Source organism: Rhagoletis pomonella, unplaced genomic scaffold (assembly GCF_013731165.1).
Source record: "Rhagoletis pomonella isolate Grant_MI unplaced genomic scaffold, Rhpom_1.0 Rhpom_scaffold_00627, whole genome shotgun sequence".
Classification (NCBI taxonomy): domain Eukaryota; kingdom Metazoa; phylum Arthropoda; class Insecta; order Diptera; family Tephritidae; genus Rhagoletis; species Rhagoletis pomonella.
Window position 1 is genome coordinate 3,586 of NW_023459181.1, and position 24,853 is coordinate 28,438.

Consider the following 24,853-nt stretch of genomic DNA (forward strand, 5'->3'; position numbering starts at 1 on the left):
CAAGGTGCGGCTGACTACTAAAGTCCACCCAAAAGCGGTCCACGGACACTGCCTTGAGGCACCCCAGAAGTAGCAACAAACGGAGCAGACCTGCAGTTTTCAATTTCAACATGAACATGAAATATGGAACACATATGTATATACATAACTAACCAATTTAAGAAAACTGAATGAGTACCAAAGTTTCTTATTTTATGAAACAAAATTGAATATGATACCTTATCCAACGCGTCGGAAAAATCTGCATAGATGCAATCAACTTTTGAATATTTGTCTGCACAAAATAAACACAATTGGGCGATGGTAATAAATGGCAAGAAAATATGGCGTATTGACATGCCATTGAGAATAGATGACATTAATTCGATAATTTCGATAACTACGATATGCTAAATTATTGGGTGTGTATAATAACAAATAGTCAGTAATAGTTTGGACTGCAACCTGCAAAGTTTTCCACGACAGCTGGGTCTACGTAATAGGAAAGACCCAGATTTATATCTGGCCAAGGACCGTCACTCCAGCAACACTCCCCAAAAGACTCTTGTAGAATTTGTATACTGTTACAACAACAATGCCTATCGACGCCGCCCGCTTTCCTGGCCTCAGGCTTGTAGAGTCTGAGGACGAATACGGCCCATGACAACAACAACAACCCATTTTTGCAACAGACACATATGCCCGTTCCATTATTTCGTGATGATTCGAACGTAGCTCGAACGGAAATTTCATTTTGAGATCGCGGCATTCGATAGTGCATGTGATCATTTAAATTGTATTGTAGAGAAAACAGTCGCCATTTTGTTTGATCGATTCGAAACGAGTAATCACTCGATCACGATTGCTGCGATTTGGGCCCAGATTTTGAAATCATCGTACAGTTCCATAAGTAAAAGCACTATCAGATGTTTGCCAAAAAATGCCTCCAGCTGGGATCACCTGTTTTTGGCATTTGCTATTTTCGGAACAAGTAAAGAATACCCGTTTCGCTAGAAAAAAAAAAAAACTAAAAATAGGGGCCGATAGAGCTTTTTGTGCTGATTATAACGATACTTAAATTTACTTGCGGAAATTAAACCTAACCGCGATACCGAAGGTCAGAGATCAAAATTTGCTTTTTGAAAAACCGAAATATTTCAAAAACGAGTGAAGCGTTTGTAAAAGTTAATTTGCAGTTTCAAGGAAAATTAATACACCTTTCTTTTGGTGTTGACGCCTTGAACCTTACGTTTCAAATTTCTGATAAAAATTGGCTTTTATAAAAAATATATGAAAAAATTCCCTTCAAAATGCTTTTTCTACAAAAGTAGCCTTATGAGGGCACTGTTATAGTACTTTTGGTGTAAAGAAAATTTATATTTATAACCCTCACTAAGCAGAATTCTCCTTTCTGTGTTGCCGAAGAATAAGGGCTGAAAACCATTTTGCGAAGGCGGCCGAGCTTAGGAATTATACCCCTCACTAAGTAGAATTCTCTTTTCTGTATTGCCGAAGAAGAGGGTCTCAACGCCTTTTGCAGAGAACAAATTTTTGCGTAGGCGGCCTTCGGCCGCGCTTAGGGATTATAACCCTCACTTAGTAGAATTTTTCTTTCCCTGTTGCCGAAGAAGAAGGGCTGAACATCTTTTGTAGGGAACACCTCTCTGCGTAGGCGGCCTACGGCCGAGTTTAGGGATTATAACCCTCACTAAGTAGAATTCTCCTTTCTGTGTTGCCGAAGAAGAAGGGCTGAACACCTTTTGTAGGGGACACCTTTCCACACAAATGACCGCAAATTTGTTAAAATAAATTATAAAGTAATGATGTAACAAAATCGCCGGAATTGGTCAGTCGAGGTAACGTAAAAGCAAAATATATAGTAAAATGCAAAGATAAAGTAGTCATATGATACATCACACAAAAGAAAAATCAAATAAATTTTTTTGGGAAAAAATCCATAAACACAAATTTGTTTGCGTATATTTTTATTGTCTCTTTTTTCCACAAATATCATACACAAATTCACAAAATATGTATACCAAACGAAATATGTTTAAAATACCTATCGAACGCGGTGCTTAATTTTTCAAACAGTTAATTGGATTCGAAGATATTAACAGTTTTCGAAATCCAAAATTTCATCTTTTACCCTAAATATCTTCCACAACTTTTATTCCCGCAATATAAAATTGGTATATGTGTGCTCAGCATTTAAAACTATTAGACCCCATTCCTCGTTTTTCTCTATCGAAACGGTGGGTATTCGTTACTTATGCCCTATTTTCTTTTACAATTTCTTCCATTTCTATTACAATTTATTCTGAATGCACCAATACGCTTACCGAATTTCAGTGGGTTGGCACAGCTCTGATGCTAAAAAAAAAAATAAATAAAAAACTCTACGTATTTGCTTACATTTATTAGCGGCTAATGTAACTATTTACCAATGCGCATATAATACAGTAGGTATTATTACATGTTTTTAAATTTAATAGAAAATTGCACATATTTAAATCCTATGAGTTAGAATTATTTCCAATATAATGTAAATGAATTCCATGAATTTCATCAGTAGATTTATTTGTCTGAGAAGAAAATAACATTTAACACTCTTTTGTTTTATTTAGAACCATAATTAAAATATCAGCTTTTAGTTTATCTTGTTCCGCTCCTGGCAATTTAGCAAGATATGTATCCAGTAACCCGAAGAAATCACTGTTGTTGGTTTTCTCCCTTTCCTTTATACGCCCTTTAATGTATTCATTTAAAGTTCCAACCAAAGAATCGAATTTCGCCTGTGCGTTCGGGGCATGAGCACTTGGTTTTGAACGTTCTGCTCTTCGATATGACTGACTAATTAGTGGCTCATTTATTGGCGGTTCTATCAAAGCTTCAACTAAAAATGTTTTCGCTGCGGTTGGACTCTCAGTTACATCTTGTTCTTCAAACATATAATCTATGTCATCATCGCAAGGTCTCTTTAGTGATGAATTACATGGTTCTTCCTCGGATGCAAAACTGTCGTTATTATAAAAGTTTTCATCCTGTGACTCTTCTTTTAGAGTTCTCGTTGTGTCACGAGATTTTGCTGAAGAGTTAGATGAATAATTTTTCCTGATTGTTCTATTGAAATGAAATTAACTTAAAATATATATAAAACTACAATACATTCAATAAAAACATACATGCAATCCTGTAAAAAGTTCAAATCTTCCATATGCCTCCAATCACTGCTAGCATCGGTTTTAATTTCTCTAACATATCGGTCCCGCAGAGATTTCCACCGGTTTTGGCATCTTTCGACTAAACGGCAGGAAAATATATATTTTTACTGAAATTGCTGGGAAATCATCGGATATTTGTAGAATGCTTTTGTAGGTGGGAGCGGAGGGGGAGGTGGTGTGGCACAGTCCAAACTCTAAGTAGTCATCCTTCCTGCTGTTGTAGTAGCGGCTACCAAACCCCGCTCGAGTCGGCTCATCCGTCAACGTTGTGTTGTTGTTGTAGCGGATACAACAACCCCGCCCAGATCGGTTAATATCTCAGTCGTTGTCGTCAAGTTCCACTAACGGCAGCCCTAAAAAGCGTGCAGCCTGGATAGGGTCGGTCCACATGGGGACTAAGGCGTTAGGGTTGTCGGGTTTTCCGGGAATACGAAGAGATGTTTCGAGTCATAGGGTGTATCTCCGCATGCCCGACACTCATTTGGTACATCTGCGTTTAGTCTTCTCAGGTATGAGTTTAACCTTCTGCAGTAGACAGAGCGAAGTTTGGCTATTGTAGTTCTAGTCTTCCGAGGTAGATGAAGCTACGTCTCGTCAATGTCCGGTGGTTGTGCGCCTAGAATGGCATTCGCAGGTCTGGAGTCTACATAACTCGAGACTGACACCCTGTGAATGCCGTTCAGGGACTGCCGATAAGCTGACGGGTCCAGAGGTTGGTTAATGAACCTCTGGACTTCGTCCGTCAGTTCGTAGAGATGCCTCCTGACGTACCTGGGCGAGGGCTCTTCTGTAAGCAGCTGCCCATTTGGGTGACCACGTCTATGGCTCCCAACAAGGAACTGCTTGCAGAGCATTTTATTGTGCTAATTGATCGGGAGCAATTTCACCTCGTCGTGTAGGTGGTGTTCAGGCGACATCAGAAGGCATCCAGTCGCTATCCGGAGTGCGGTATTTTGCGTAGTCTACAGCTTCATCCCCTGCGTCCTACTAGTCCCCGGCGACCACACTGGTGCTGCGTAATTTAAAACCGGCCGGCATATTGCCTTGTATGTTGCCAGCAACGTTTCTTAGTCTTTGCCCCAAGCACTGCCGGCTGGCGACTTGAGGACCTTGTTGCGGCTCCACACTTTGTTGACAATAGCGGTTGCGTGCACAGAGGAGACCAGACTGTCGAAGCTTACTCCGATTATTTTGGGGTTATTCACCGCCGGAATTGGTGTATCATCGACGTGAATTCCCAGTGGTAGCCTGACCTCCTTCGTCCAGGTGGTGAACAAGGTCGCAGAGGATTTCGTAGGGGAGAGGGTTAGGCTCCTTGCAGTGAAGAAGCGAGAAAGCTCGGAGAGATACCCGTTTACTTTCGAACACAAGTCATCAATTCCATTCCCAGTCGCCATGATCGAGCAATCGTCGGAGTAAGAGACAATCGAGACTCCCTCTGATGGTTGAGGGAGCTTTGAAATATAAAAGTTAAACAGTAGCGGGGAAAGGACACATATTACCGACGAGTGTCGACCAAATCGCGGAGGTAACCGTTTACTTTCGAGATCAAGTCATCAATTCCATTCCCATACGCCTTATGGAGAAGTCCTAAAGGGGGCAAGGGGAGTGCATATTTCCAACAGAATTTATTAATAAATTAGTGGTCGGAAATTTAAAGTTTAATCCTCTGGCTACACGCGTATAAGATTTTCGGAATCGTGTCGCACATTTGACAACAACCCAAAATCACTGTGTACAATTAACCGAACCGTGCCCAAATTACTTACTTGTTTCTCCAGTTTCCATAGCTACACTTCGCCAACATCTTTTAGTGATTTCCGGAGACTTTTCTGATTGCCTGCTGCTTCTATCATATAAGCAAGGATATTGCCGAACCGCCTTAATCAAATCATCTTCAAACATGTTAGCTAGCTGCAAATGTCGAGTGTGTGTATATTCGTAAACAAATTTAAAATTATCCAAATAAGTTTACCACAAAAATTTATGTTCTCTTTTAGCATAAACAAAACTTTTTAGCTTCTGATGCCTATATCGGAAAAAGTCGATGCATCGAACATATCGATGTTTTGCTTGAAAGCTTCGAAAATTTTACACTCGATTATGTGTCATTGTGCATATTTAACTGGCCTTCTTCACGTGCTGGAAAATCTCCAAGGCGAATTTATACAAGGTGGTGTTGGCAGAACAAAAACAAACCTTACAATCGTGCTGTTCAGGATCATGATTCAATAATAAATTTAAAGGTTAGATGGGTACTCTTTATGAATTTGTACAAAGATTTTGGGTTGCTGTGCCCAAACGCGTGAATCGAATCAAAAACCTTTTACACATTTGTAGACAACAGTTCACGCTTTATTACAAAAATAAAATTTACTATAACTGTGCACTAATTTATTAATAATATCTGCGTTCGATAACAAAAATAGCCAACACCAGCCAACAATCAAAATCAAGAGAGTAAGCGAAAATTCTCTCCCAAAGAGATGAAAAAGCAAAAAAGTTAACGAACAGGAAATTAGCCATTACTTGCAAAAACCGGAAGAAGAAGACACACCAGCTGACTTTGTTTATGTTTTATTTGTAAACAAACTGAAATTCATGTTGCCTCCATAGAGAAAAAGGTTCGCCCGGAACATTTCTAGAAGTAAAAACTAGTTGGCGCTATCATAAAGTCACATAGCAGGCAGCTAAAAAGCATATAAATACCAAAACTCGGAAAATGCAATTTTGTTTGTTTACAGAAATTGCAACCATATGTTTTGTGATCATATGTTTTCGTGTTGGATAATTTTTGCTGACTAAAATTTTGCCAGTACAAAATGAACGCTTCTCTTGCAACAAAATGAACGCTTGCTCTCTCAATTTCTGTGTGTTAGATAATTTTTTGTCGTTATCGAACGCCATCCAGTAAAAATTTGGAAAAACTATTACAAATTTTTGACTTGTCGAACGCACCTTATGTCGGTTGGAAATATGGTATTTTTTGTAAGTTTCCGAGCTGAGCTGTCACCACGTAATATCTCTGCAAAAGTAGTTCAGCCCCTCTTCTTTAGCAAAACAGAAAGAAGAATTCTACTTAGTGAGGGTTATAATCCCTAAGCGCGGCCGAAGGCCGCCTACGCAGAAGTGTTCTCTGCAAAAGGTGTTCAGCCCCTTTTCTTCGGCAAAACAGAAAGGAGAATTCTACTTAGTGAGGGTTATAATCCCTAAAGGCTCTGTTATGCATACTTGGCAGTGCATGCACTGCTATACCATTTTTACGTGGAAATCAAAAACCAACAGACTTCTACGTATGTAATGCTGTGCGTTGGGTAACAGCTTACACGCGAAGCTCATTTAACGGATTCCTTATGTGACAACTCTCAAGCAATGCCAAGTATGCATAACAGAGCCTTAAGCGCGGCCGAAGGCCGACTACGCAGAAAGGTGCTCTCTGCAAAAGGTGTTCAGCCCCTCTTCTCGGGCAACAGAGAAAGGAGTAGTGAGGGTTATAATCGTTTTGGAAAAAATCCAAATTTCCGCTGCTTTCAATCAGCTCCCTATGGGTCTTCAGGCGAGGGAGGGGGGTGAGGGGTGACTTTTCATAAAGCGGCGTCCATCCTCTTTCGTTTAGGAGGGTTTGGGGAGCCACGCCTCCTCCCCCTCCGCCCCCAACCCTAAATCGTTGTACAAATAGCTAAAGATTTCCCGGTTAGATAATTATTGACAGCCGCGGTTTGACACTCCTTTACAAAAGGTTGCGTTTACGAAGGACGGAGAAAGTGGAGGAATTAAATCGCTTGATGCGAAAATGGTAGCAGAAAAGTTTGCAAAGTAGGCGTTACTTTTTATCGAAAAAAATTTCACCTTCTTATCTATATGGCAACATTAACAGAGTGCAACATTTTAGGGCAAGAGTACGCCATATGCCCTGCGCAGGGCTGAATAAATGCAACATTATTTCGAGAAAAGGAAACGATATTAGTAGTCAAATTCTTATGTATTTGCAGGAAATTTTGGCATTTTAAACGAAATATGGAACGAAATATTAAGGCTTAAAATTAAAATAAAACTATTATGATTTCTATGATAACATCGAATTTAAAAAGCAATTTATGTTTTCATCAATTAAGTGTGCTTTATACGCATCTACAAATAAACATATGGTACAAAAACCTACCCTTCTATTTCAAATGTAGGGCCCTATTATCGTTCGCGAGTCGAATTAAAAATTAGTCGAATAGCCCGATTTCATATTATTGTTCGCAGTTTGCCTGCTGCTCGCCCGTGACATTCGCGTCTTAGGTCGAATATTCAAATTTTGAAATTACGAAATACCATTCGACTAGACAACGTTCGCCTTAGCTTTCAAAAACTGGCGAAGGAAATTTGTGCGTGATAATAAATAAAATAAAATCTAAAAATATAAAAAATATGTTGCAAATTGAAAATAAAAGGTACATACATGCATATATTAATAAAAAAGGGTAATTTGTGCAAATATATATGTAAATAATTTTGACAATATTTAAGCAGCATGAAGAAAACGAATACGCGGCAATTTGAAAAAATGGTGCAAATGATGCGGGAGCATCCAAATGTAGCTCGAGGACTTGGTGCTTTCGGGTCCAATAAAAAGGATACAGTCAACAGAAGGTTGACTCTCTTCTAGGCTTAGAAAGAGCAGCGAATTCTGAAGGCGTAAGTCATGGTGCCAGCAACAGTACCAGTGCACTTGTTTCAGAAAATTGTACTGAAGAGGAAAATCTTCAAAGCGAGGTTGAAACTACCCCTCGCAGGAGAGTGCGTTCGTCCATAGTAAATGCGGATGTAAGGGAAAACGATCTAATTGAGATGCTGAAGCAGCAGACGCTTAATCAGGAGGAGTTACTAAAAGTGGTAAGAGGCCTGGATGAAAAAATGCACGACATTGGAAGATATGCGCGGAAAACTTTTGAAATTTTGAAACAAAAAGAAGCTCGTGAGGGGAGGGAACACTACGAACGGATCCAGCTGCAAAAGCTAAAACTCGATATAAAGCTCCGGGAGCTTGAGTTGAAAGAACTAAAGTATAAAAAGCATTTATAAAAAAATTGTACTGTTCAAGCAAGGTTTTAAAAGAAAGTTTAGATTCTTGATTACAAGTGAGATAAAAATTTTTTTGAGCAGGTCACCCATTCGGACACAAAAGTCCGAAATAATTGGGCAAATAACCAAACCGTTTATTACATTCTAACAACACTCATATATTTGTAAATATGAACGATAAAATAAAAGACTGCCAGATGTTCCTTCCGAAGCAAAATAATCACTTGGTTTTATTTGTGCACTATTTATATAAGTGAAATATAATTTTCTTTTCACGCATTCACTCAATGTAAAAAAAACATCAAATTTTTATCTCCAATTATTCTCTACTTCATCTCCACTATTCATGGCTAACGTGACGTCATCACCCGAAGGGATGCGCAATCTGTATTCTATTTCGAAAACAACCAGTGTAAAGCATCATAAAACTTAGAGAAAGAAAAATTTCAATAAAGATCGAAATTGTCCAGATGTAATGCAGTCTAAATTACAAATGTACTTATCTTCACCTCTAATACTGACTAAAAGTGATACCATTGAAATATGGCAAGAGTTGAAACAATTCTTTAAAAAAGAAAAGTTTAAATAACAACCGAACTTGTCCAGATATGATGCAGTCTGAATTACAAATGCACTTATCTTCAAGTAATAAATAGGAGTGGGTTAGTGAAAAACTGTCAGTGTATTGAAAATAGCCCCGTGACTTTTTCATATTAATGGAAATTTCGTCGTTGATGTCATCTGCATGACTAAGTGATCAATAATGACATTCAAGCGGCAGTATCTTGCAATGGACTTTTTATAAGTGACCGCTGCAAGACATTGTCTGTTATAAGTCTTTGATAGGAGTATACCTGTATGACATTTTCACCAGTGTCATTGTCAGCTATATGTCGTTTAGGATTCACAGCAGGTGCGACGATGTCACTAAATCCTCATTAATCCTGATACGCAGTTCAATGCGATGGTGATCGTGAGCTTTTTTATTTTAACCAATATCTTCGTTATTACTCAAATTTTCCTATAGTTGAGACATGAAAAGATAGAGAATTAAAATATTTTTCAGAATTATAGAATAAAACCTAATTTAAAATGCGTAATATGCCTTTTAGACGGCAAGTTTTGATAGCTGTGTGTAAGCGTCCATAAAAATACAAATGGAATTCTTTGCCTTTGCGAATGTTCACGCTCCCGCTCTCATTCAACTGTATATCAAGCTGTAGTGACGATGTCACCGGTGACCATTTTCGCTACTGCGAGAAAGGGCAAAATTGAATGTGTAACGTCCTGGTTACACAGTTCAAACATAGAATTCAAATCCATGAACCAATTAGAACAGATCTGACCGCTTGAGAAGCAGCCATTTGTAATAGCAATTGAGAAAAATGTGTGTGACGTTCGTAATTTTAAAGTTTGCTATTTCTGTTTTGCTTCTTTATTTATGTGTATTTTGTCGGTAGTTTATTTCAGTGAGTTTTAAGTGATTTTTTGTGTAAAAGTAATTGAAATAAAGTGCGGGGTGATTGGATGCAAAAACACGTACAAAAATAATAAATTGGTAAGCACAAACATGTGAACAACATTGCTTGCATTTTTTCTTTATGCTTCGTCTTCATATTCTTTGTTTACTTTTCACAGAAAATAACATGGCGCCGAAATTACAAACGTCAGCCAGAAAATTACTTTTTTCTTTGCTTCATCTTGTAAGATCTTGTGTAGTTAGATCATGATTCAAATCTGCTCGCATTTGGAAGAGAGGGTGTAATAACCGGCCGTCTTCACATGCTTGAAAATCTCGCTTGCGTTCTGCTTTTTTCTCTCGCAAGCGAGATAGTTTTGTTGACTGGCCATTTGACAGCATACTTTTTCATTTGTAAAATGTCGTTAACCAAGAAGGTTCAAGCTTTGCAGGCTCTTAAAAGTTTAAGAAAATTAGAAAATCTGCATAAAGAGATGTATACTATTTTCAAATGAAAAATGGCTGCCTATAAATTTGTATTTGCCTCCAAAATAAACGATGTTGCTACTCTGAAAAATTCTGCGAAATGAGAACACATCTGTCAAAAAACAAAAATGACAGTTGAAAGCGAGCGAGAGCTCGCATACCGCTCGGTATGCGAGAAAAAGCATGCTTCGTCCTTTTTGCGTTCTACACGTGCGGTTTCTCGCATGCGTCGTCACGCGACGAGATTTTCCAGCACGTGAAGACGGCCGGTATGAAGTAAAGGGACGACTACGCATGCGTCTGTGCCGTCGACGTTTCCCATTTAAAGAACCAAAAACTTGCTTCCAAGTACTTCAATCATGTAAATCAGGTGATACGAGTATTTGATTTTTGATATCTACTCAGTACTCGGTTCAAAAGTATCGATACCAAAACTACTTGGTGTCGATGGGAAAGTATCGAGTATGTACTCGTATTTACTCGTATCATTTCATTCCTAGCCGTTAGCGCAAAATTGGTATTTAGTGGTTTATCAAAAATTATAAATTTTATAATAAACAAACAATGTCATCCGAAGAAGGTATTTTACATATTTTCCATGTGGATTACTTGATAATTAACTTTAAATATATTTATTTAGAATTTTTGCGGTGGCTCAATCGCAGTGAAAAGTCATTCATTGAAAACTTTAGATTTGGCTTGAAAGCGTGGAACTCTGCGGAATTCACACTTTCTATTAAATACCAGCTAATTTTGAGTTGGCTGGCTTCTAAAGCTGCAAAACTTCCAGCCGAACAAATACCCCACGATGAGTTTGATGAGTTGTTGCAAATGCGTGCACAGCCGGGATTGATAGATCGAGTTACTAAAAAGGAATTCGCAGAAATGATGCTGGATTTAGCTAAAAAGTGTTTGCAAAATAGCGCACAACAAATCACATGCATTTGGCCAAAGCTTTTGTATCGATTATGCGAATTTGAAGTCTTGCAGGATCTGTATCGCACAGATTATGACATACATGCGCGTGTTTATTCATCATTACTCCATGGTTATGAGTTGTATTTAAAACAGTTTACATCGAATCAAAAGGGTTTAATTTCTGCAACAACGAGGGTTATGAACAACGCCAAGGAAAGCGAATTCTTTGCCAGCACCGTTGGTAATTTGAGAGATCACGTTAAAAGAACTGGCAATACAAAACGTTACGATCACTCCTACAGATCGTTTATATTACAACCGCTGGTGCGAGTAATCTTGTTGCTGCGAACACATTCACTTTGCTTCTTCGATGAACTATTACAATTAGAACGCTTGCTTACAGATCACTTACCAGATGAAAAATTCGTCGAACGTATTACAATCCTACCGTTGCCGGTCCGACTTGTAACATTAGAATGTGGGATTGTTAATAGACGTGGCGTGGAAAGTTTTCTACAAAATTTAATACAACATGTTTTCAAAGAACTGCATACAGAAGTCGCGAAACAAAATACCACTAAAATCTCACTAATGCTAACTGCAGCTGCTTATACTTTGGAAATTTTTCGGAAATATGATATTAATTTAAATTTCAAAATGGATTTAGGAAATCAAACACCGACTATGACGTATTTGGGCGAGCAACTTTTAACGTGCATTCAACAATGCAAACAAACGCACTTGCGAGAAGTTCTTATGTTATTGTGTGCTGCCTTGCGTCTCAACCCACTGATTTTGGAACAGGATATATTCCAGGTACTGTAAAAATTTGTGAGCATATGAATAGGTTTCTTTTAAGAAACAGGTATTAAACTCAATACTTTAATAGATAACAACCTGGATGATCGTAGCCGAAAAGAACGACACCGAAGATCATATTCTATTTAGCGAATATCTTGTAGCTCTAATGGATATGTTTCGTCGATTAAGTCGTGCTGAAAAACTAGTATTTAACTTGCTTAAAAGTCTAAAAGAGTGGTTAAATAAATTTGAAATATTATCAACCCGTAAAACGCCGAGGAATTTGAAGCGTAAATCGGGAGAAGGTGTAGAAACGCCTGCCAAGAAGCCTAAACCTTTCATTGCAACGTCGAACGATGAAAGTACTTATCTGCACATTATTTTCAAAGAGTTTTACAATATAGAACCTAGATCCACTATCAACAGCACAAACATTTGTGAAGGCAATTTTCCTTATCTACGAGCAGCATGGCCAACAGAGAGTGTTGGTGTTGCTTTTTCCAAATTGATTACCGGTCTCGTTTCGAAGCCCGCACTGGTTATTTGGCGATCACTACTGTACTCTCTAAAAGAATTACTTGAAAAATTGCTTAATCAGCCAGATGCAATGCGTGAAGAGAATAACCTCTTCCTCTTGGATCTTCACTCTGCTCTCCTTTGTGAGTACTTTTCTGGTTGTCGTCTGGTTGAGCAGTGTGATAAATTTTCAAACGAAGTTGATGAACAGATTCGAGTTACCGAAAGAGTGCTCGCACAATACGGACGTCTTTTGCTTTCTCAGGGGCATAATAGTCGTACAACTTGCGCATTTCTTGAATGTGCCTTTTACGTAACAAATTTTGAATTATTACTTTACTATTATCGTCCAGATGGATTCGAAAGTGATCTATTACTACGTTCAGAAGGCATACACGCTTTTTTAAATACAGAGGAGTGGACATCATTACAGGAACGAGTGCAGAGTTTTGGTAAATCGCAGTGCAAATTTCTTTTCAATCGGTTGATGCTACAACGCGCGCAAGCACAATCACTCGTTCAAGCGTCGTCGAATATTAAATCGGTTGATCTACAAAAGTCATTGCTGACAAGTCTGGCTGATGGTCAATTGCCGGGTGAACTTGCGCGGCTGCTTCAACAAGTACCCAGCACAAAGTGGTTTGTCAGTCACTTGAAAGAGAAACAAAAGGATAGCATTTTGCAGCAGCTACTGGATGCACCTACAGCAATTAAGGCAATTGCAGAAGACCTAGCATTATTGGAAACACTGGCAGTAGCGTTGGGGGCACGTTTGTCCCAAATATTCGGAGCAGCTGCCAAGGGTTCTATCTTGGCTACTTTGAATTGCAGTTTCGATACATTAAACGCGTATATACGTGCTGATCAAAATACGGCAGATAAGGAACTACTGAAACTGATTGCGATTGTTGATGGGCACGCTGCGGGTGATTGCAAGCTGAGTCAACAACCCGATGTTGAAGAAATACAAAAAATTATTAGCCTATGCCGACAATTGCCGTTGGGACATCTACGTAAACAAAGTAAAATTTTTGTATTCACGTTGTTTTTGGCATTCTACAGCGATTTAAATAGATTGAATTCAACAGACTTCGAAAAGTTTGCAGAAGAAGTGTTTGAGATCATGATAGGTACAAAAGCATTTAAGAGTTGATAATTTGAAACGTATTTATTTGCAGCTTGTTCGACTTCGCAATAAAAAATTTATACCTAGCTGCAAAATAATACTTTAAGGCCCGTTTTCTCATGTAATCTGTAATTTTAAAGTTAAAGGTTACTTCGGAAAACGGCCCTAAATGTCTTTAGTTTTCAAAATTGTGACATCATTTTAAATAAAACATCATTTCACAGATTTTCTGCACTTCGGTCAACATGTACCAATATTTAAATATTTCGCTTTAACAACAATCTTCAAAATTTTACCTGTTTCTGGCGCATGGCAGTTCTATGAATATGTGTTTCACACTATTAAATGCGAGGAAAAGGGCAGCGAACAATTTCTCGCTTCCTACGCTAGCAACTTAGAATCTACGCAGAGTTCTGATACTAAACTTAGCGATGATCAGCGCCGACTTTTATTGATCGCCATAGAAACACTTGCAGCACTTGGTGGACCTGCCGCTAAACGCATGCGTAAACATTTTGAACGTATGCTGGCTATATACTCCAATTACATAACAGCATACTTTAGCAAACACGCCGAAAAATCCAACACGGACACCTCAGTTGATAGTCATGCAAAAAAATATAAGAGATTTGTGGAAAAAACCTTGGCCGGTTTCGCGCCATTTGCAAATGCTTTACTTACAAACGCGTCTGCTGATAATGCCAAAGGCGAAAATAAGTCTGGAGTTATTGTGAATGATAACTTCAGACGCATTTGTAAAATATATATTGGACATTCGGTAAAACATATTTGGCATTTTATATTTTTGATATTTGGCTTAAGCAATATTAATTTTTTCCCCAGATGGACTATCGTAATCCACATGCCATACGTCTGCTGCAAGTGGCACTAAATCATCGGCAGTTGCTACACTTGGATCAGGACGAGATAGAATTTGTGCTCAGCCATTACTGGGAGCAATTGAATGCAGATTTAAACGCATCCAACCTAATTGAAGCGAATGCTTTAAAGACAACTGAGATGACTGTAAAGATGATCATTGGTAACAAGACAAATGAAGATCTGCTCTTAACACTGCACAGTCTAGCCAAGAATTTGGATGACTTGAAAGAGTTTAGAAATATATTACGCTGTCTTGAGTTGGTAGCAAAATGTTCATTTAGTACTATAAAGGGCGCTGTAAGTTTTAAATCCTTTGTCAATTCAACCAATGACTTACTTGTTTTACCAATGTTTGCTAGATTTTCAACGAAAAATTTAAATCTATTACTTGCAACATCATATTGAGGCTCGTAAAGGATGAGAAACAGCAATTTGTGGACAAGGAACAAGTATTCGCAATACTGGCAGCGCAGCAGTCGTTAGTCGAGAACAAAATGGTATAAAGGGCTAAACATTTATATTTTATGACTGAAATGCAGATTGTTGAAAGATGTATTTCTTTTGATATACATAAAACCTTAAACAATCCTAATATTTATGTACACTTGTGTAATTTTTTTAATTCTGTTCTTCGACCTCGGGCTGAAAAAAAACCAAAAATACCTCTTCCAAGGTTTTTTAGATACCTATGAATCCATCCTAGCTACTAAAAATCTCCATAACTACTTCCAGATACCCATTTCTATGGATACTATAGATGACATACTTGCCTTTTTAATGGATATCAATATTAAACGGTTCGCACTCTCTGAAAATAATTTGAGCACTTTTAAGCGATTGCATTGGTCAATGACAGATTTGGTTGGCGGTCTCATACGACAAAGACATGTACTTCTTATGGACAGAGTGCCACAATTTACGCATATTTTTAAAGATCTCATACAATCGATTGTATGGTATAAGAGTGATCGTCAAAAGGATGCAGCGTTATCGTCAACCGAGCTGGAGGATTTGGCAGAGCTGGCGATGAAAGTGGAGGCTTTAATGCATTTGATCGCTGCCCACAGTGTGCATGTCAAGCGTGTGGCGCCTTTTGTTCTCACATTTGTCATTGGTTTAATGGTGGCCAATAAACGAGCGACAACTTTATATCCGAAGGTAAGTTGAAACTTACATGCTATGCTTGGTGAATAAAATTTAAATATTCTTATTTATTTTCTTTGAATAAGATCAAAACTCATATTGATAACGTTTGTTACGATTTAATTGGAATTTGCGATCATCGTGTTGGACGTTTTATCTTGCGATGTTCTAATGAAGCCGCTCGACAAGTATATGAATTGTACGTTAAAGATCATAAAAAGTACCACAAATTCAAGGGCAAAGTGTGAATTCGTATTATACCTGTGCATATGTACATTTATTATTCTTAAAATGTAAGTCCAATATCTTGTAACCTCTTTGTTCCACAACATACATATGTATATACATTTGTATTAATAGGTGTGTAATTTAAATAAGGATTATCATTGTCGCCTTAAGAGTATAAACCTGCTAACTGAAGACAAAAAGATTATAATATTCTTTTTTGTTGCTTATAAATCAATCTCAAGATGTATATAAAACAAGTAATTTTTAAGCAAAAAACAAAACCGACTTTAATTCTCATATAAAAATTGAAAGATTACACAGGTTTACAAAAAAAAAAAAAGTGTATGCATATTAAACCAAACCTATGGCCCCTATTATGAGCAAAGTATATACAGTAATAAACCTTTTTGAGTACTCCTCGGGGGGTAAAATCTGATCAGGGTTGATAATGCGAAGGAGCATGCATTTTGTTCATTCAGAGTTGTATACAAAATTACTGTGGTATGAAAGGGAGCAACAACCGTACTATGGCAAAATGGCACAAGTCATGACTGTGTAATAATGACCGAAATTAATTGCAAAAGTGTAAAAATATTGCAAATTATTGTCTATTATTATAGATACTAGTACAGATTATCATAGTTCAGTGTATAACTTGTTATATTACACCGTACATGATAATGAACTGTTAAATGCTGAAAACGCTTATAACTTGTAGATGAACTGTATGGGCGGATGCGCTGGCAGGCATTGGGGTCTGTATAACTATACAAACCTTGTTTTTCTTTTAATAAAGACTTAAATATATTCGGAAATTTAGAATTTTGCTTGATAAATTCACAAAATTTACGTTTTTCATAAAAATATAATCTCATAATGGACTTTTTTTTTTAATTTTAAACTTACATTTAAGAAAACTCCATTCAGTGCTATAATTACGATTTGAGTTTTACAGTTTATAAAACGCAAGCGTTAATTATGTACTTAACTATTGATATCATTCTTCATTAAGCATGAATATCAGCATACATTAAAGATGAATATTATACTTAACCTACATCACAGTATAAACAGTACCTTTTCTCAGTTTTTCACCAATTGGTCCCCGAGGAGTACTTTTGGGTTGTGTGTGCCGTTTTCGTTTTGCGCGCACGGCAACTCTTACTGTGGGGAATTTCGCCTCATGATTAGAAAAGTTCATTTCGGGGATAAAATATACATAATTATGTGTTATTTATGAACAAACGATTCGTCAGAGGATGAGGGCTTAAAAACCTGGCCAGGAGCAGAAAACGTGAGAGTTTAAGTGCAGTCTTTCGAATATATTTTCGCATACAATATATTTAAGAAATTTTGTGATCCAAATCAATTTAAAATATATTAAACTATAAACAGCCCCATGATTTTGTTTTCAGAGATCGTGCCAACAGCGTATAGGGATTTTCTTTCATATGTAAAACCAGACTTTCGAGCTTGTGTTTACTATTCACGGCGTTAGAACTGCTTGAAATTAATACAAATTGTTTGAAATTAAATTTTAAAATTTAAATTTTTTAATTTAATTTTTTAAATTTTAAATTTTTAAAATTTTCTAACATTTCGCTACATCAACGAAAGCAAAATTCTGTTCGACAGAAAATTCGATACTCAACGAAAATTTCGACACGCTTGCATAGCTCATAATACGAATTTCACTTTCGATCTTCGATAGCCAGCGAAGATCGAAAATCGAAGCAACTCATAATAGAGGCCAAGGTTTTACATTCGCTGAGCCCGAGTCCGTTAACCTTCATAATGTCAGCTTCGAGGTCATTTGAAGGTCAAACAGGACATAAAATTTATTCAATAAAAATTTAAAAAAAAAAATGTTTTTGTTGTCACAGAAACCGGGTATGGAGGTCCCTTGATTCCTCAAGGTCATCTGGAGGTCATGCCAAGGTCATTCCAAGGTCAAATTCCGATGAATTTTATTGAATTTTCAGGTTTATTCAATGAATTTTTCCCTATTTGAACTTCAAATGGCCCCGAACCTGACGTGATGGAGGCTAACGGACCTCAGATTCGCATTCAGCATGTCGAATAACATAGAGATATATAGGTTTGGTTTAATATGCATAAGCTTTTTTTTTTGTAAACCTGTGTTATCATAAACTTCTTCATGCATCGCTGATATGCAAAAAGGCATAACTAAAGAAAATTCAAAACTCACTTTTTGATTTATATTATGGATTTCATCGAATTACAACTCCCCCCATCATTTATTAGTCACGGCTTTTTCAATTTTCGGTAACTATATATACACCCCTATTCTGCAACTGTTTCGTATTCGGATTTTGCTACGAATCGTAGAAATATATGCTGCAATCCGAATCGTTTTTTCGAACTTTCGAAATTCGTAACAATGGCATGCCTAAAAACGAACGAGTTAGCTTTTTTGCGTAATTTTGTACGAAAACAATTGTGTGTCGCAGGCGAAATAAAAGATGAAAATCGACAACTACAACAACAACAACATGAAAATCGATGAGTGTTTGCAGAAAATATTGGTGCTGTTCATTTAAACAGATAAATTGGCCTTTCGCATATACGTATATTTTTATCCACTGCTTTATATAAACGAGCAAACACCCCTATTCTGCAACTCTTTCGTATTCGGATTTTGCTACGAATCGTAGAAATAGTATGCTGCAATCCGAATCGGATTTTCGAAATTCGTAACAATGGCATGCCTAAAAACGAACGAGTAAGCTTTTCTGCGTAATTTTGTACAAGAATGATAGAATGATCGTTCTCAATCGTGAATTTTGTACGAAAACAATTCTGTGTCGGAGGCGAAATAAAAGATGTAAATCGATGTGTGTTTACAAGAAATATTGGTATTGCTCATTTAAACAGATAAATTTGCCTTTCGCATATACGTATATTTTTATCCACTGCTTTATATAAACGAGCAAAACAAAATCTTTGTTGCCCCTTATCAAGAAACTTGGGTCTGGTTTAGTTATTTGTACAATGATTTTCGGTTGTTGTGTCCAAACGCATAACCCGAATCCAAAAACTTTAACATACACGTGTAATCAAAGGATTCACATTTTATTTAAGATAAATGTTTCAAATTTACTACCACTAGCTTATTAATCAACTCGGTTTGCAATATGCACTTGTTTGCAAATTTCGATATGGGTTCTGCGCAAAAATACTATGGACGGCGTAGCTGGAGTGATATGCACAAGAAATGTTGTATACCTTTGACATGCGGAAGCCCCTGTTCCCCGCAACACAGAGAGGAGAATTCTACTTAGTAAGGGTTATAGAAGCAAGCGCAAGAGGCGGTGGACCTAACAAAGTGCATGTTTTCAATGGCTTGGAAGAAGCTGTTATTGCATTAACTGGATTGAGAACCAGAGCTTCAGGCATAGGAGGAGTTCTGGCTTGTGGTTCAACAATTCAACCAGAAGCTGACATAGATGCGCCCATGGTTACTATAGCCGACAGCTCTGCATACCTTTGTGATTCCATTGCCATAGCGTCCGATTGCTCTGCTGCTATAATTGCATATACATACATCAGAATCATTAACCAAATTTACAATAAACAAGCACATGATGGGTGTTTTTTCAATTCCTTGTTTTCCTTCATTCAGCTATTTTCGATAAACAACTGATAGCTGGCAATGCTGCACATGTTTCCGCAAGGGTTGCAGATGTGGATTTTTCGTTTTTCGTAGCGTTGCTACGTATTACGAATTACGAAAATTCCGGTTCTAGACTAAGGGGGGGCAATTATTATTTTTTTAAGTTGCCAACCAGTAAACCTTGCTCGCCACTGAATTCAATAGAAAAGGTATTTCGGTCAAATGGCGTGCACTATATGATTCAAAGCCGTGTTTGAGGAAGATTAAAAGTTGCCAATACATCATTGTTGATAACCAGGGCCGAGGAAATTAAGCAAGAAAATAGCGTTTAGACAAACACTAAAACAACGTGTCAAGTTAGCACTACACTTTTTGAAATTGAAAAAGTTAACTACGGCATTAATTGTAGTGTTTTTTTTTGTAAATTTGTTGTGGAACGAAAAAATTTGTAGCTCCCGTTTTTACGAAAAAATAGTAGGTAGTGTTAACTTGACACCATATACTTTGACGTTGTGAGGACTAAATGTTCGACAAGAAATTAAGCCCACACAACCAACCATAACGTAAACCAGCAATACATCAAGAAATGAACCACAGCAACACAAGTCACCCAACAAACTACAGCAACACAAGTCATAGCAACACCCGACAACCTCTTCGTTGCCATGACAACGCAACATCACTCAGCAACATGTAGCTGTGCGACCACGCAACACCAAGCACACAGCAAGAATGATAGAATACAAGATTGCGCCGATCAGAGAGGATTTTTGAGAATAACTTTTGTGTGACGTCACACTGGTGCAATTGCGAGAGAGAAATGCCAAAACGTGAGCAAGAATGGAAGAAGAAGAAAAAATGATGCAAAGGAAAACGTAAACAAGTTGCACCAGTGTGACGTCATGCAAACAACGATTCTGTCAAATTCGTTAAGAGAAAAATAGCGGTACCGAGATCGGCGCAACCTTTGTATTCTCTCAATCGTGAGCACACAGCCTATTAAACATAGAACACAGCCGCTCAACAGTCAGTCAGGACGGAGCTGTGGTCGCGTTTGAACGGCTACGACTGAATGGAACGATTGCTTGTGCGTCCACAAGACACACCACTCAGTAGTAGGGAGCCGTAAGTACGAGTAAGGAGCTAAATAACTACGACCGAACGGGGGGATTGCTTGTGCGTCGTTGATCACACCACAAGACATCACCGCTCGGAAGTAGGGAGCACCAAACCGGCTTTGATCACCGCAGCCTACCATGAAGTCGCGTACGGACGACATCCGCTCGTCCGCCATCAACAGAACGACGTCAGCAGGGCCAACAAGAGCGCCACTTACCGCCGTCAGCCGAGTGACGCCAACAAGAGCGCTACCTACCGCCGCCAGCCGAGCGCCATCAAGGCCGCTGGTCTCCAACGCCACCAGAGCGCCACACACAGACACGACAGAGCGCTACTCTCCGACATTGCGAGAGCGCCACATACCGGCGTCCCCAGAGCGCTACCCACCGACTGTGTTATAGCGCCTCTCCCCGGCGCGACCAGAGCGCAACTCACATTGCAAAAGCGCTATATACCGACGCGGCCAGAGCACCACTTACCGACGTTAGTAGCGCGCCACTCAGCGGCGCCAGCAGAGCGTTTCCCATCAGAACTGAAGCCACGCCACTACAGACTAACGGGCCCATAACGGAACAAGAAGCCGTTACCCAGCCACTGCAAGTGACGCCACCGAATTTTTGCAGTTGTTATTTGTTATATGTTCTTTATAGAAGTTAAGGAAGTTTAAATAATAAAGTAAAGTAAAGTTTAAATAATAAAGAGCTCCGAAACTACAAACTTATTGTAACGAACCCTGGACACGGCGAGTATACCCCAGCATTGTAGAAGAAGCGTCGGGGTTACCAAAACGCTTCGTTACAACGTATAAACTGAATGGGATAGAGTACGTTCACGTATGTCATAATCCGAAAAATGTGTTTTTACGTGACGAGTAATACGATATCGTATGTGACGATTCGAGCCCAGCTTATACGACGGACGGTATCACGTAATTTTCTTTGGTATGGTTTTCGATCCGTGAACGGATGTTACGATTCGAGCCCTGCTTATACTGCCTGACGTATGTATGTTAGACTCCATCACCAAAAAAAGTTGCGGTTTTTCCGCCGGCATTACAAAATTTATTACATTTTAAGACGTTCACCAAAATATTTGGGAAAAATATTAAGATTTAAGTGAGCTGGACCGATTTGAAAATACCTCCAAAAATGAAGTTTTTTATGAATAAAAGTAGTTTCGTAAAGAACTTTTTGAAAAAAGTCCCCTCAGATGACAAAACAGATTAAGCTTAAAAAATCTGCATAAAAATATTTAAAAATCTTTTCAACGGAATCGTAAGAATGAGATTTATGATGCTGTTTTTTTACTTCTTTCAAAGTTTGATTTACGAAAAACTTGAATAACTGGGCTAAAACTATTCTGATTCAGACTTATGGGATCTCAGTAGAAAGGTATTTTCACACTGTTTTTATTTCTGTCAAAAAAAAATCATTCGTGTCCAAATTTTATTTTTTCAAATACCAACACATCTTAATTCATCTTTGAATGACGTTCGTTCATCCTACCTTTCTCTTTCATCCTTTGAATGAGTTTATTAGCAAAGAAATAAAAAGCGTGAGAAAATACATTTCCACCGACAGCTCTTAAGTCTAAATCAGAAGAGTTTAGGCTCAGTTATTCAAGTTTTTCTTATACCAAACTTTGAAAAAAGTTAAAAAACAGCATAAAAAATCTTCATACGATTTTTTAAATTTTTTTTTAATATTTTTATGCAAATTTTTTAAGCTTAACCCGTTTTGTCATTTGAGGGGATTTTTTCAAAAAAATTTTTAAGAATCTATTTTTTGGAGGTATTTTGAAATTGGTCCAGCTCACTTAAATCTCAATATTTTTTCGAAATATTTTGGTGGACGTCTTAAAATATAATAGATTTTATAATTCCAATGGAAGAATAGTACCGATTTTTTTTTTGTATGGGGAGTGATGCAGTCTTATGTATGTATGACTATGTATGTATGTTGGTAAGGCGTTCCTTTTATTAAAAAAAATATATATATGTTTTTTACAAAATAAAAAATCTAAGACCTATTATTTTTGAGACGTAAAACTTAATTTTAATGTTCGGCTCCGGTATTCGGGCGAATATTGAATAGTACCTAGTATTCGGCTTCGGTTTCGGCTAAAATTCCAGCTTTGGTCAGACACTAGTAAATATGCCCGCAAAACAGCAAAATTTAGTGTACAGTTTATGTTTTTTATTCAGTTTATTTTAAGGATTGAAAAATTACAATGGACAATCAAGTGTTGCTTGATATTCTCAAATACTAGAGATCTGTGCTGGTCGTTTTAATTTTTTTAAATATTCGTTATTCTTTATTTGAGATAAATTGTTTTTAATCTTTTCAAGAACACCAATGCCTTCCCGTAGAGACAAACCATTGGTATAAAATTTTTGTTTCCATGCAGGAATGTAATTAAAGTTACGGGTTAATAAAAAAATTTTGTAAAATTTTCGACGAATAAGAGAACGCCAAAAAAATGGTCAAGAAAAATGTATTGAGCCAAATTTTCTTAAGCAGTACGAAGCTCTTAAGAAATTTGCTACGCTTTCTACTATGGTTTGCTAAAGTTTGTTTGTGAAGAGTACACGGTACTCTTGTTTTCAACAGAAATATATGCCACTTCCATTTCGGAAGAAAAAGTGAGACGGCAAGCTGTAAAATATCAGATGTCAAAACTCCATACACCAAATGCCTGCAGGTTCTGCAATTCACTTCCGAGTGAATTTCAACCCCTGCCAATTTGAATTCAAAGCGCATTTGATTGAAATTCACTCGGAGGTGAGTTGCAGAACCTGCATGATAATCTATGTATATATATTCGTGTTCGAATGGAATCGACAAGGAACTTTTTGATGAGACTTAATAAGAATATTGACTTGCTAGTATCGGAACTATTTCTGTATGTTTATTTGCCAAAAGTTCTATAACGGTTCGGCGCCAGTGAGTCATTCGCAATTATATGCTGCGAATGCCGCATTATACTAAAGCCAGCCTTTCGACAGAAGCTACAGTTCCATACGAACACAGATATAATACGCGAAGGGATTTTTTGTCTAGGACAAAATATCTGCACCGTTCGCTTGATTTTCACAAATATGGTGTCAAATTCGATATCGTATTACTCGTCACGTAAAAACACACTTTTCGGATTATGACATACGTGAAGGTACTCTTTGTCACATTCAGGGCTCGAATCGTAACATCCGTTCATGGATCGAAAACGATACGAAAGAAAATTACGTGATACGTCAGGCAGTATAAACAAAATGGGACAAAGAGTACGTTCACGTATGTCATAATCCGAAAAATGTGTTTTTACGTGACGAGTAGTACGATATCGTATGTGACGATTCGAGCCCAGCTTATACAGCCTGACGTCTCACGTAAATTTCTTTCGTATGATTTTCGATCCGTGAACGGATGTTACGATTTCCACCTGTAGAACAATTGAATTCACATTATTTAATAATCAATGCCATCATATCCGCACCGTTCGTTCAATTGTCCAAAATGCGGTGTCAAATTAAATGGCTTGGTTGGACTGCAGATTTGCCAACTTTAAAAATTATATTCTAATTATCTAAAAAAAAAAATCAAAAATATATTTAGGAGGGTTGCCACGTATTTTATAAGCTGCATTCAAATTATTTAATAGGTTAAATGAAATTTTAAAGGATGGATATCAATCGGAAGGGGCTTGAAAATTGAGCTTTGTAGAAGTTTACTCGGAAATAAATTGTATAACCTCCCTGTCTATTTCTGAAATATGAAAGGTCAATATAAAGACCTTGGCCTGTAGATGTTCGATAAGATTTTATTTTTTGAAATTAGAAAATTTTATCGGTACTGGGTGATCTAAAATTTGATAATATTAAAAACCGACTATGAGAAACGGTTGCACAAATTAAGAAGAAATATGACACTCGTATCGCTTATACCCTGATTAACATTTGGAATAGTTTGTAGGTTTTGGAAATCCTGTCTTGGGCGTTTTAACGCCGTGCGGGTTCACTAGTATTAATTTATTTCTTGACCGTTTTTTTAACAGGCCCGTACTTAGCTTTATACATTGAAATAAGCATGATCGTTAAAATTAACCTTGGAAACCCTGAATAACACAGCGTCAAAAATATTAATACCCAGAGGTTTTGACGATATTCTTTACTTTTTCCATTTCAATTTTTACATTTTTTTATTAAAATATAATTCATTCTACAGTAAAAACCAGCATAATCAATTTTTTTAATTTCATATAGAACTTGGGGA

General features: G+C 37.5%; 2 protein-coding genes and 1 long non-coding RNA gene across 4 annotated transcripts; 2 read left to right on the plus strand and 1 right to left on the minus strand.

The window, feature by feature from the left end:
* The first annotated feature begins 325 nt into the window (after positions 1–325).
* LOC118751280 lies at positions 326–5,291 on the plus strand. The gene is made up of 3 exons (XR_004994506.1): positions 326–401; positions 4,985–5,132; positions 5,204–5,291. It is a non-coding gene; the product is annotated as an uncharacterized LOC118751280 (long non-coding RNA).
* Positions 2,539–5,283, minus strand: LOC118751278 (transcription factor Adf-1-like). Its single transcript, XM_036486061.1, has 4 exons — positions 5,179–5,283; positions 4,973–5,117; positions 3,165–3,282; positions 2,539–3,102 (listed from the first exon to the last, which is right to left on the minus strand). The coding sequence occupies exons 2-4, from the start codon at positions 5,106–5,108 to the stop codon at positions 2,583–2,585; spliced, it is 774 nt and encodes a 257-aa protein (XP_036341954.1). The 5' UTR covers positions 5,109–5,117; positions 5,179–5,283; the 3' UTR covers positions 2,539–2,582.
* A 5,483-nt stretch (positions 5,292–10,774) lies between the features above and the next one.
* LOC118751277 lies at positions 10,775–16,128 on the plus strand. Of its 2 annotated transcripts, XM_036486060.1 has the most exons (9): positions 10,775–10,798; positions 10,859–11,952; positions 12,026–13,583; positions 13,804–14,357; positions 14,423–14,758; positions 14,821–14,958; positions 15,194–15,619; positions 15,691–15,897; positions 15,965–16,128. In XM_036486060.1, the coding sequence occupies exons 1-8, from the start codon at positions 10,783–10,785 to the stop codon at positions 15,850–15,852; spliced, it is 4,284 nt and encodes a 1,427-aa protein (XP_036341953.1). In that variant the 5' UTR covers positions 10,775–10,782; the 3' UTR covers positions 15,853–15,897; positions 15,965–16,128. The 2 variants fall into 2 exon arrangements, with proteins under 2 accessions (XP_036341953.1, XP_036341952.1); XM_036486059.1 differs by having other exon boundaries at positions 15,691–16,128.
* Positions 16,129–24,853: the final 8,725 nt, after the last annotated feature.

What these genes read in the sequence shown, in the direction of transcription:
- LOC118751277 (XM_036486059.1), top strand. An exon ending in TGGAACAGGATATATTCCAG is followed by an intron (nt 11,953 to 12,025) that starts GTACTGTAAAAA and finishes ATACTTTAATAG; the next exon opens with ATAACAACCTGGATGATCGT. An exon ending in CGTTAGTCGAGAACAAAATG is followed by an intron (nt 14,959 to 15,193) that starts GTATAAAGGGCT and finishes AACTACTTCCAG; the next exon opens with ATACCCATTTCTATGGATAC.
- LOC118751278 (XM_036486061.1), bottom strand. Translation starts at nt 5,108, where the DNA reads ATGTTTGAAGATGATTTGATTAAGGCGGTTCGGCAATATCCTTGCTTA. An exon ending in TATGGAAACTGGAGAAACAA is followed by an intron (nt 3,283 to 4,972) that starts GTAAGTAATTTG and finishes CCTGCCGTTTAG; the next exon opens with TCGAAAGATGCCAAAACCGG. An exon ending in AACTTTTTACAGGATTGCAT is followed by an intron (nt 3,103 to 3,164) that starts GTATGTTTTTAT and finishes TCATTTCAATAG; the next exon opens with AACAATCAGGAAAAATTATT.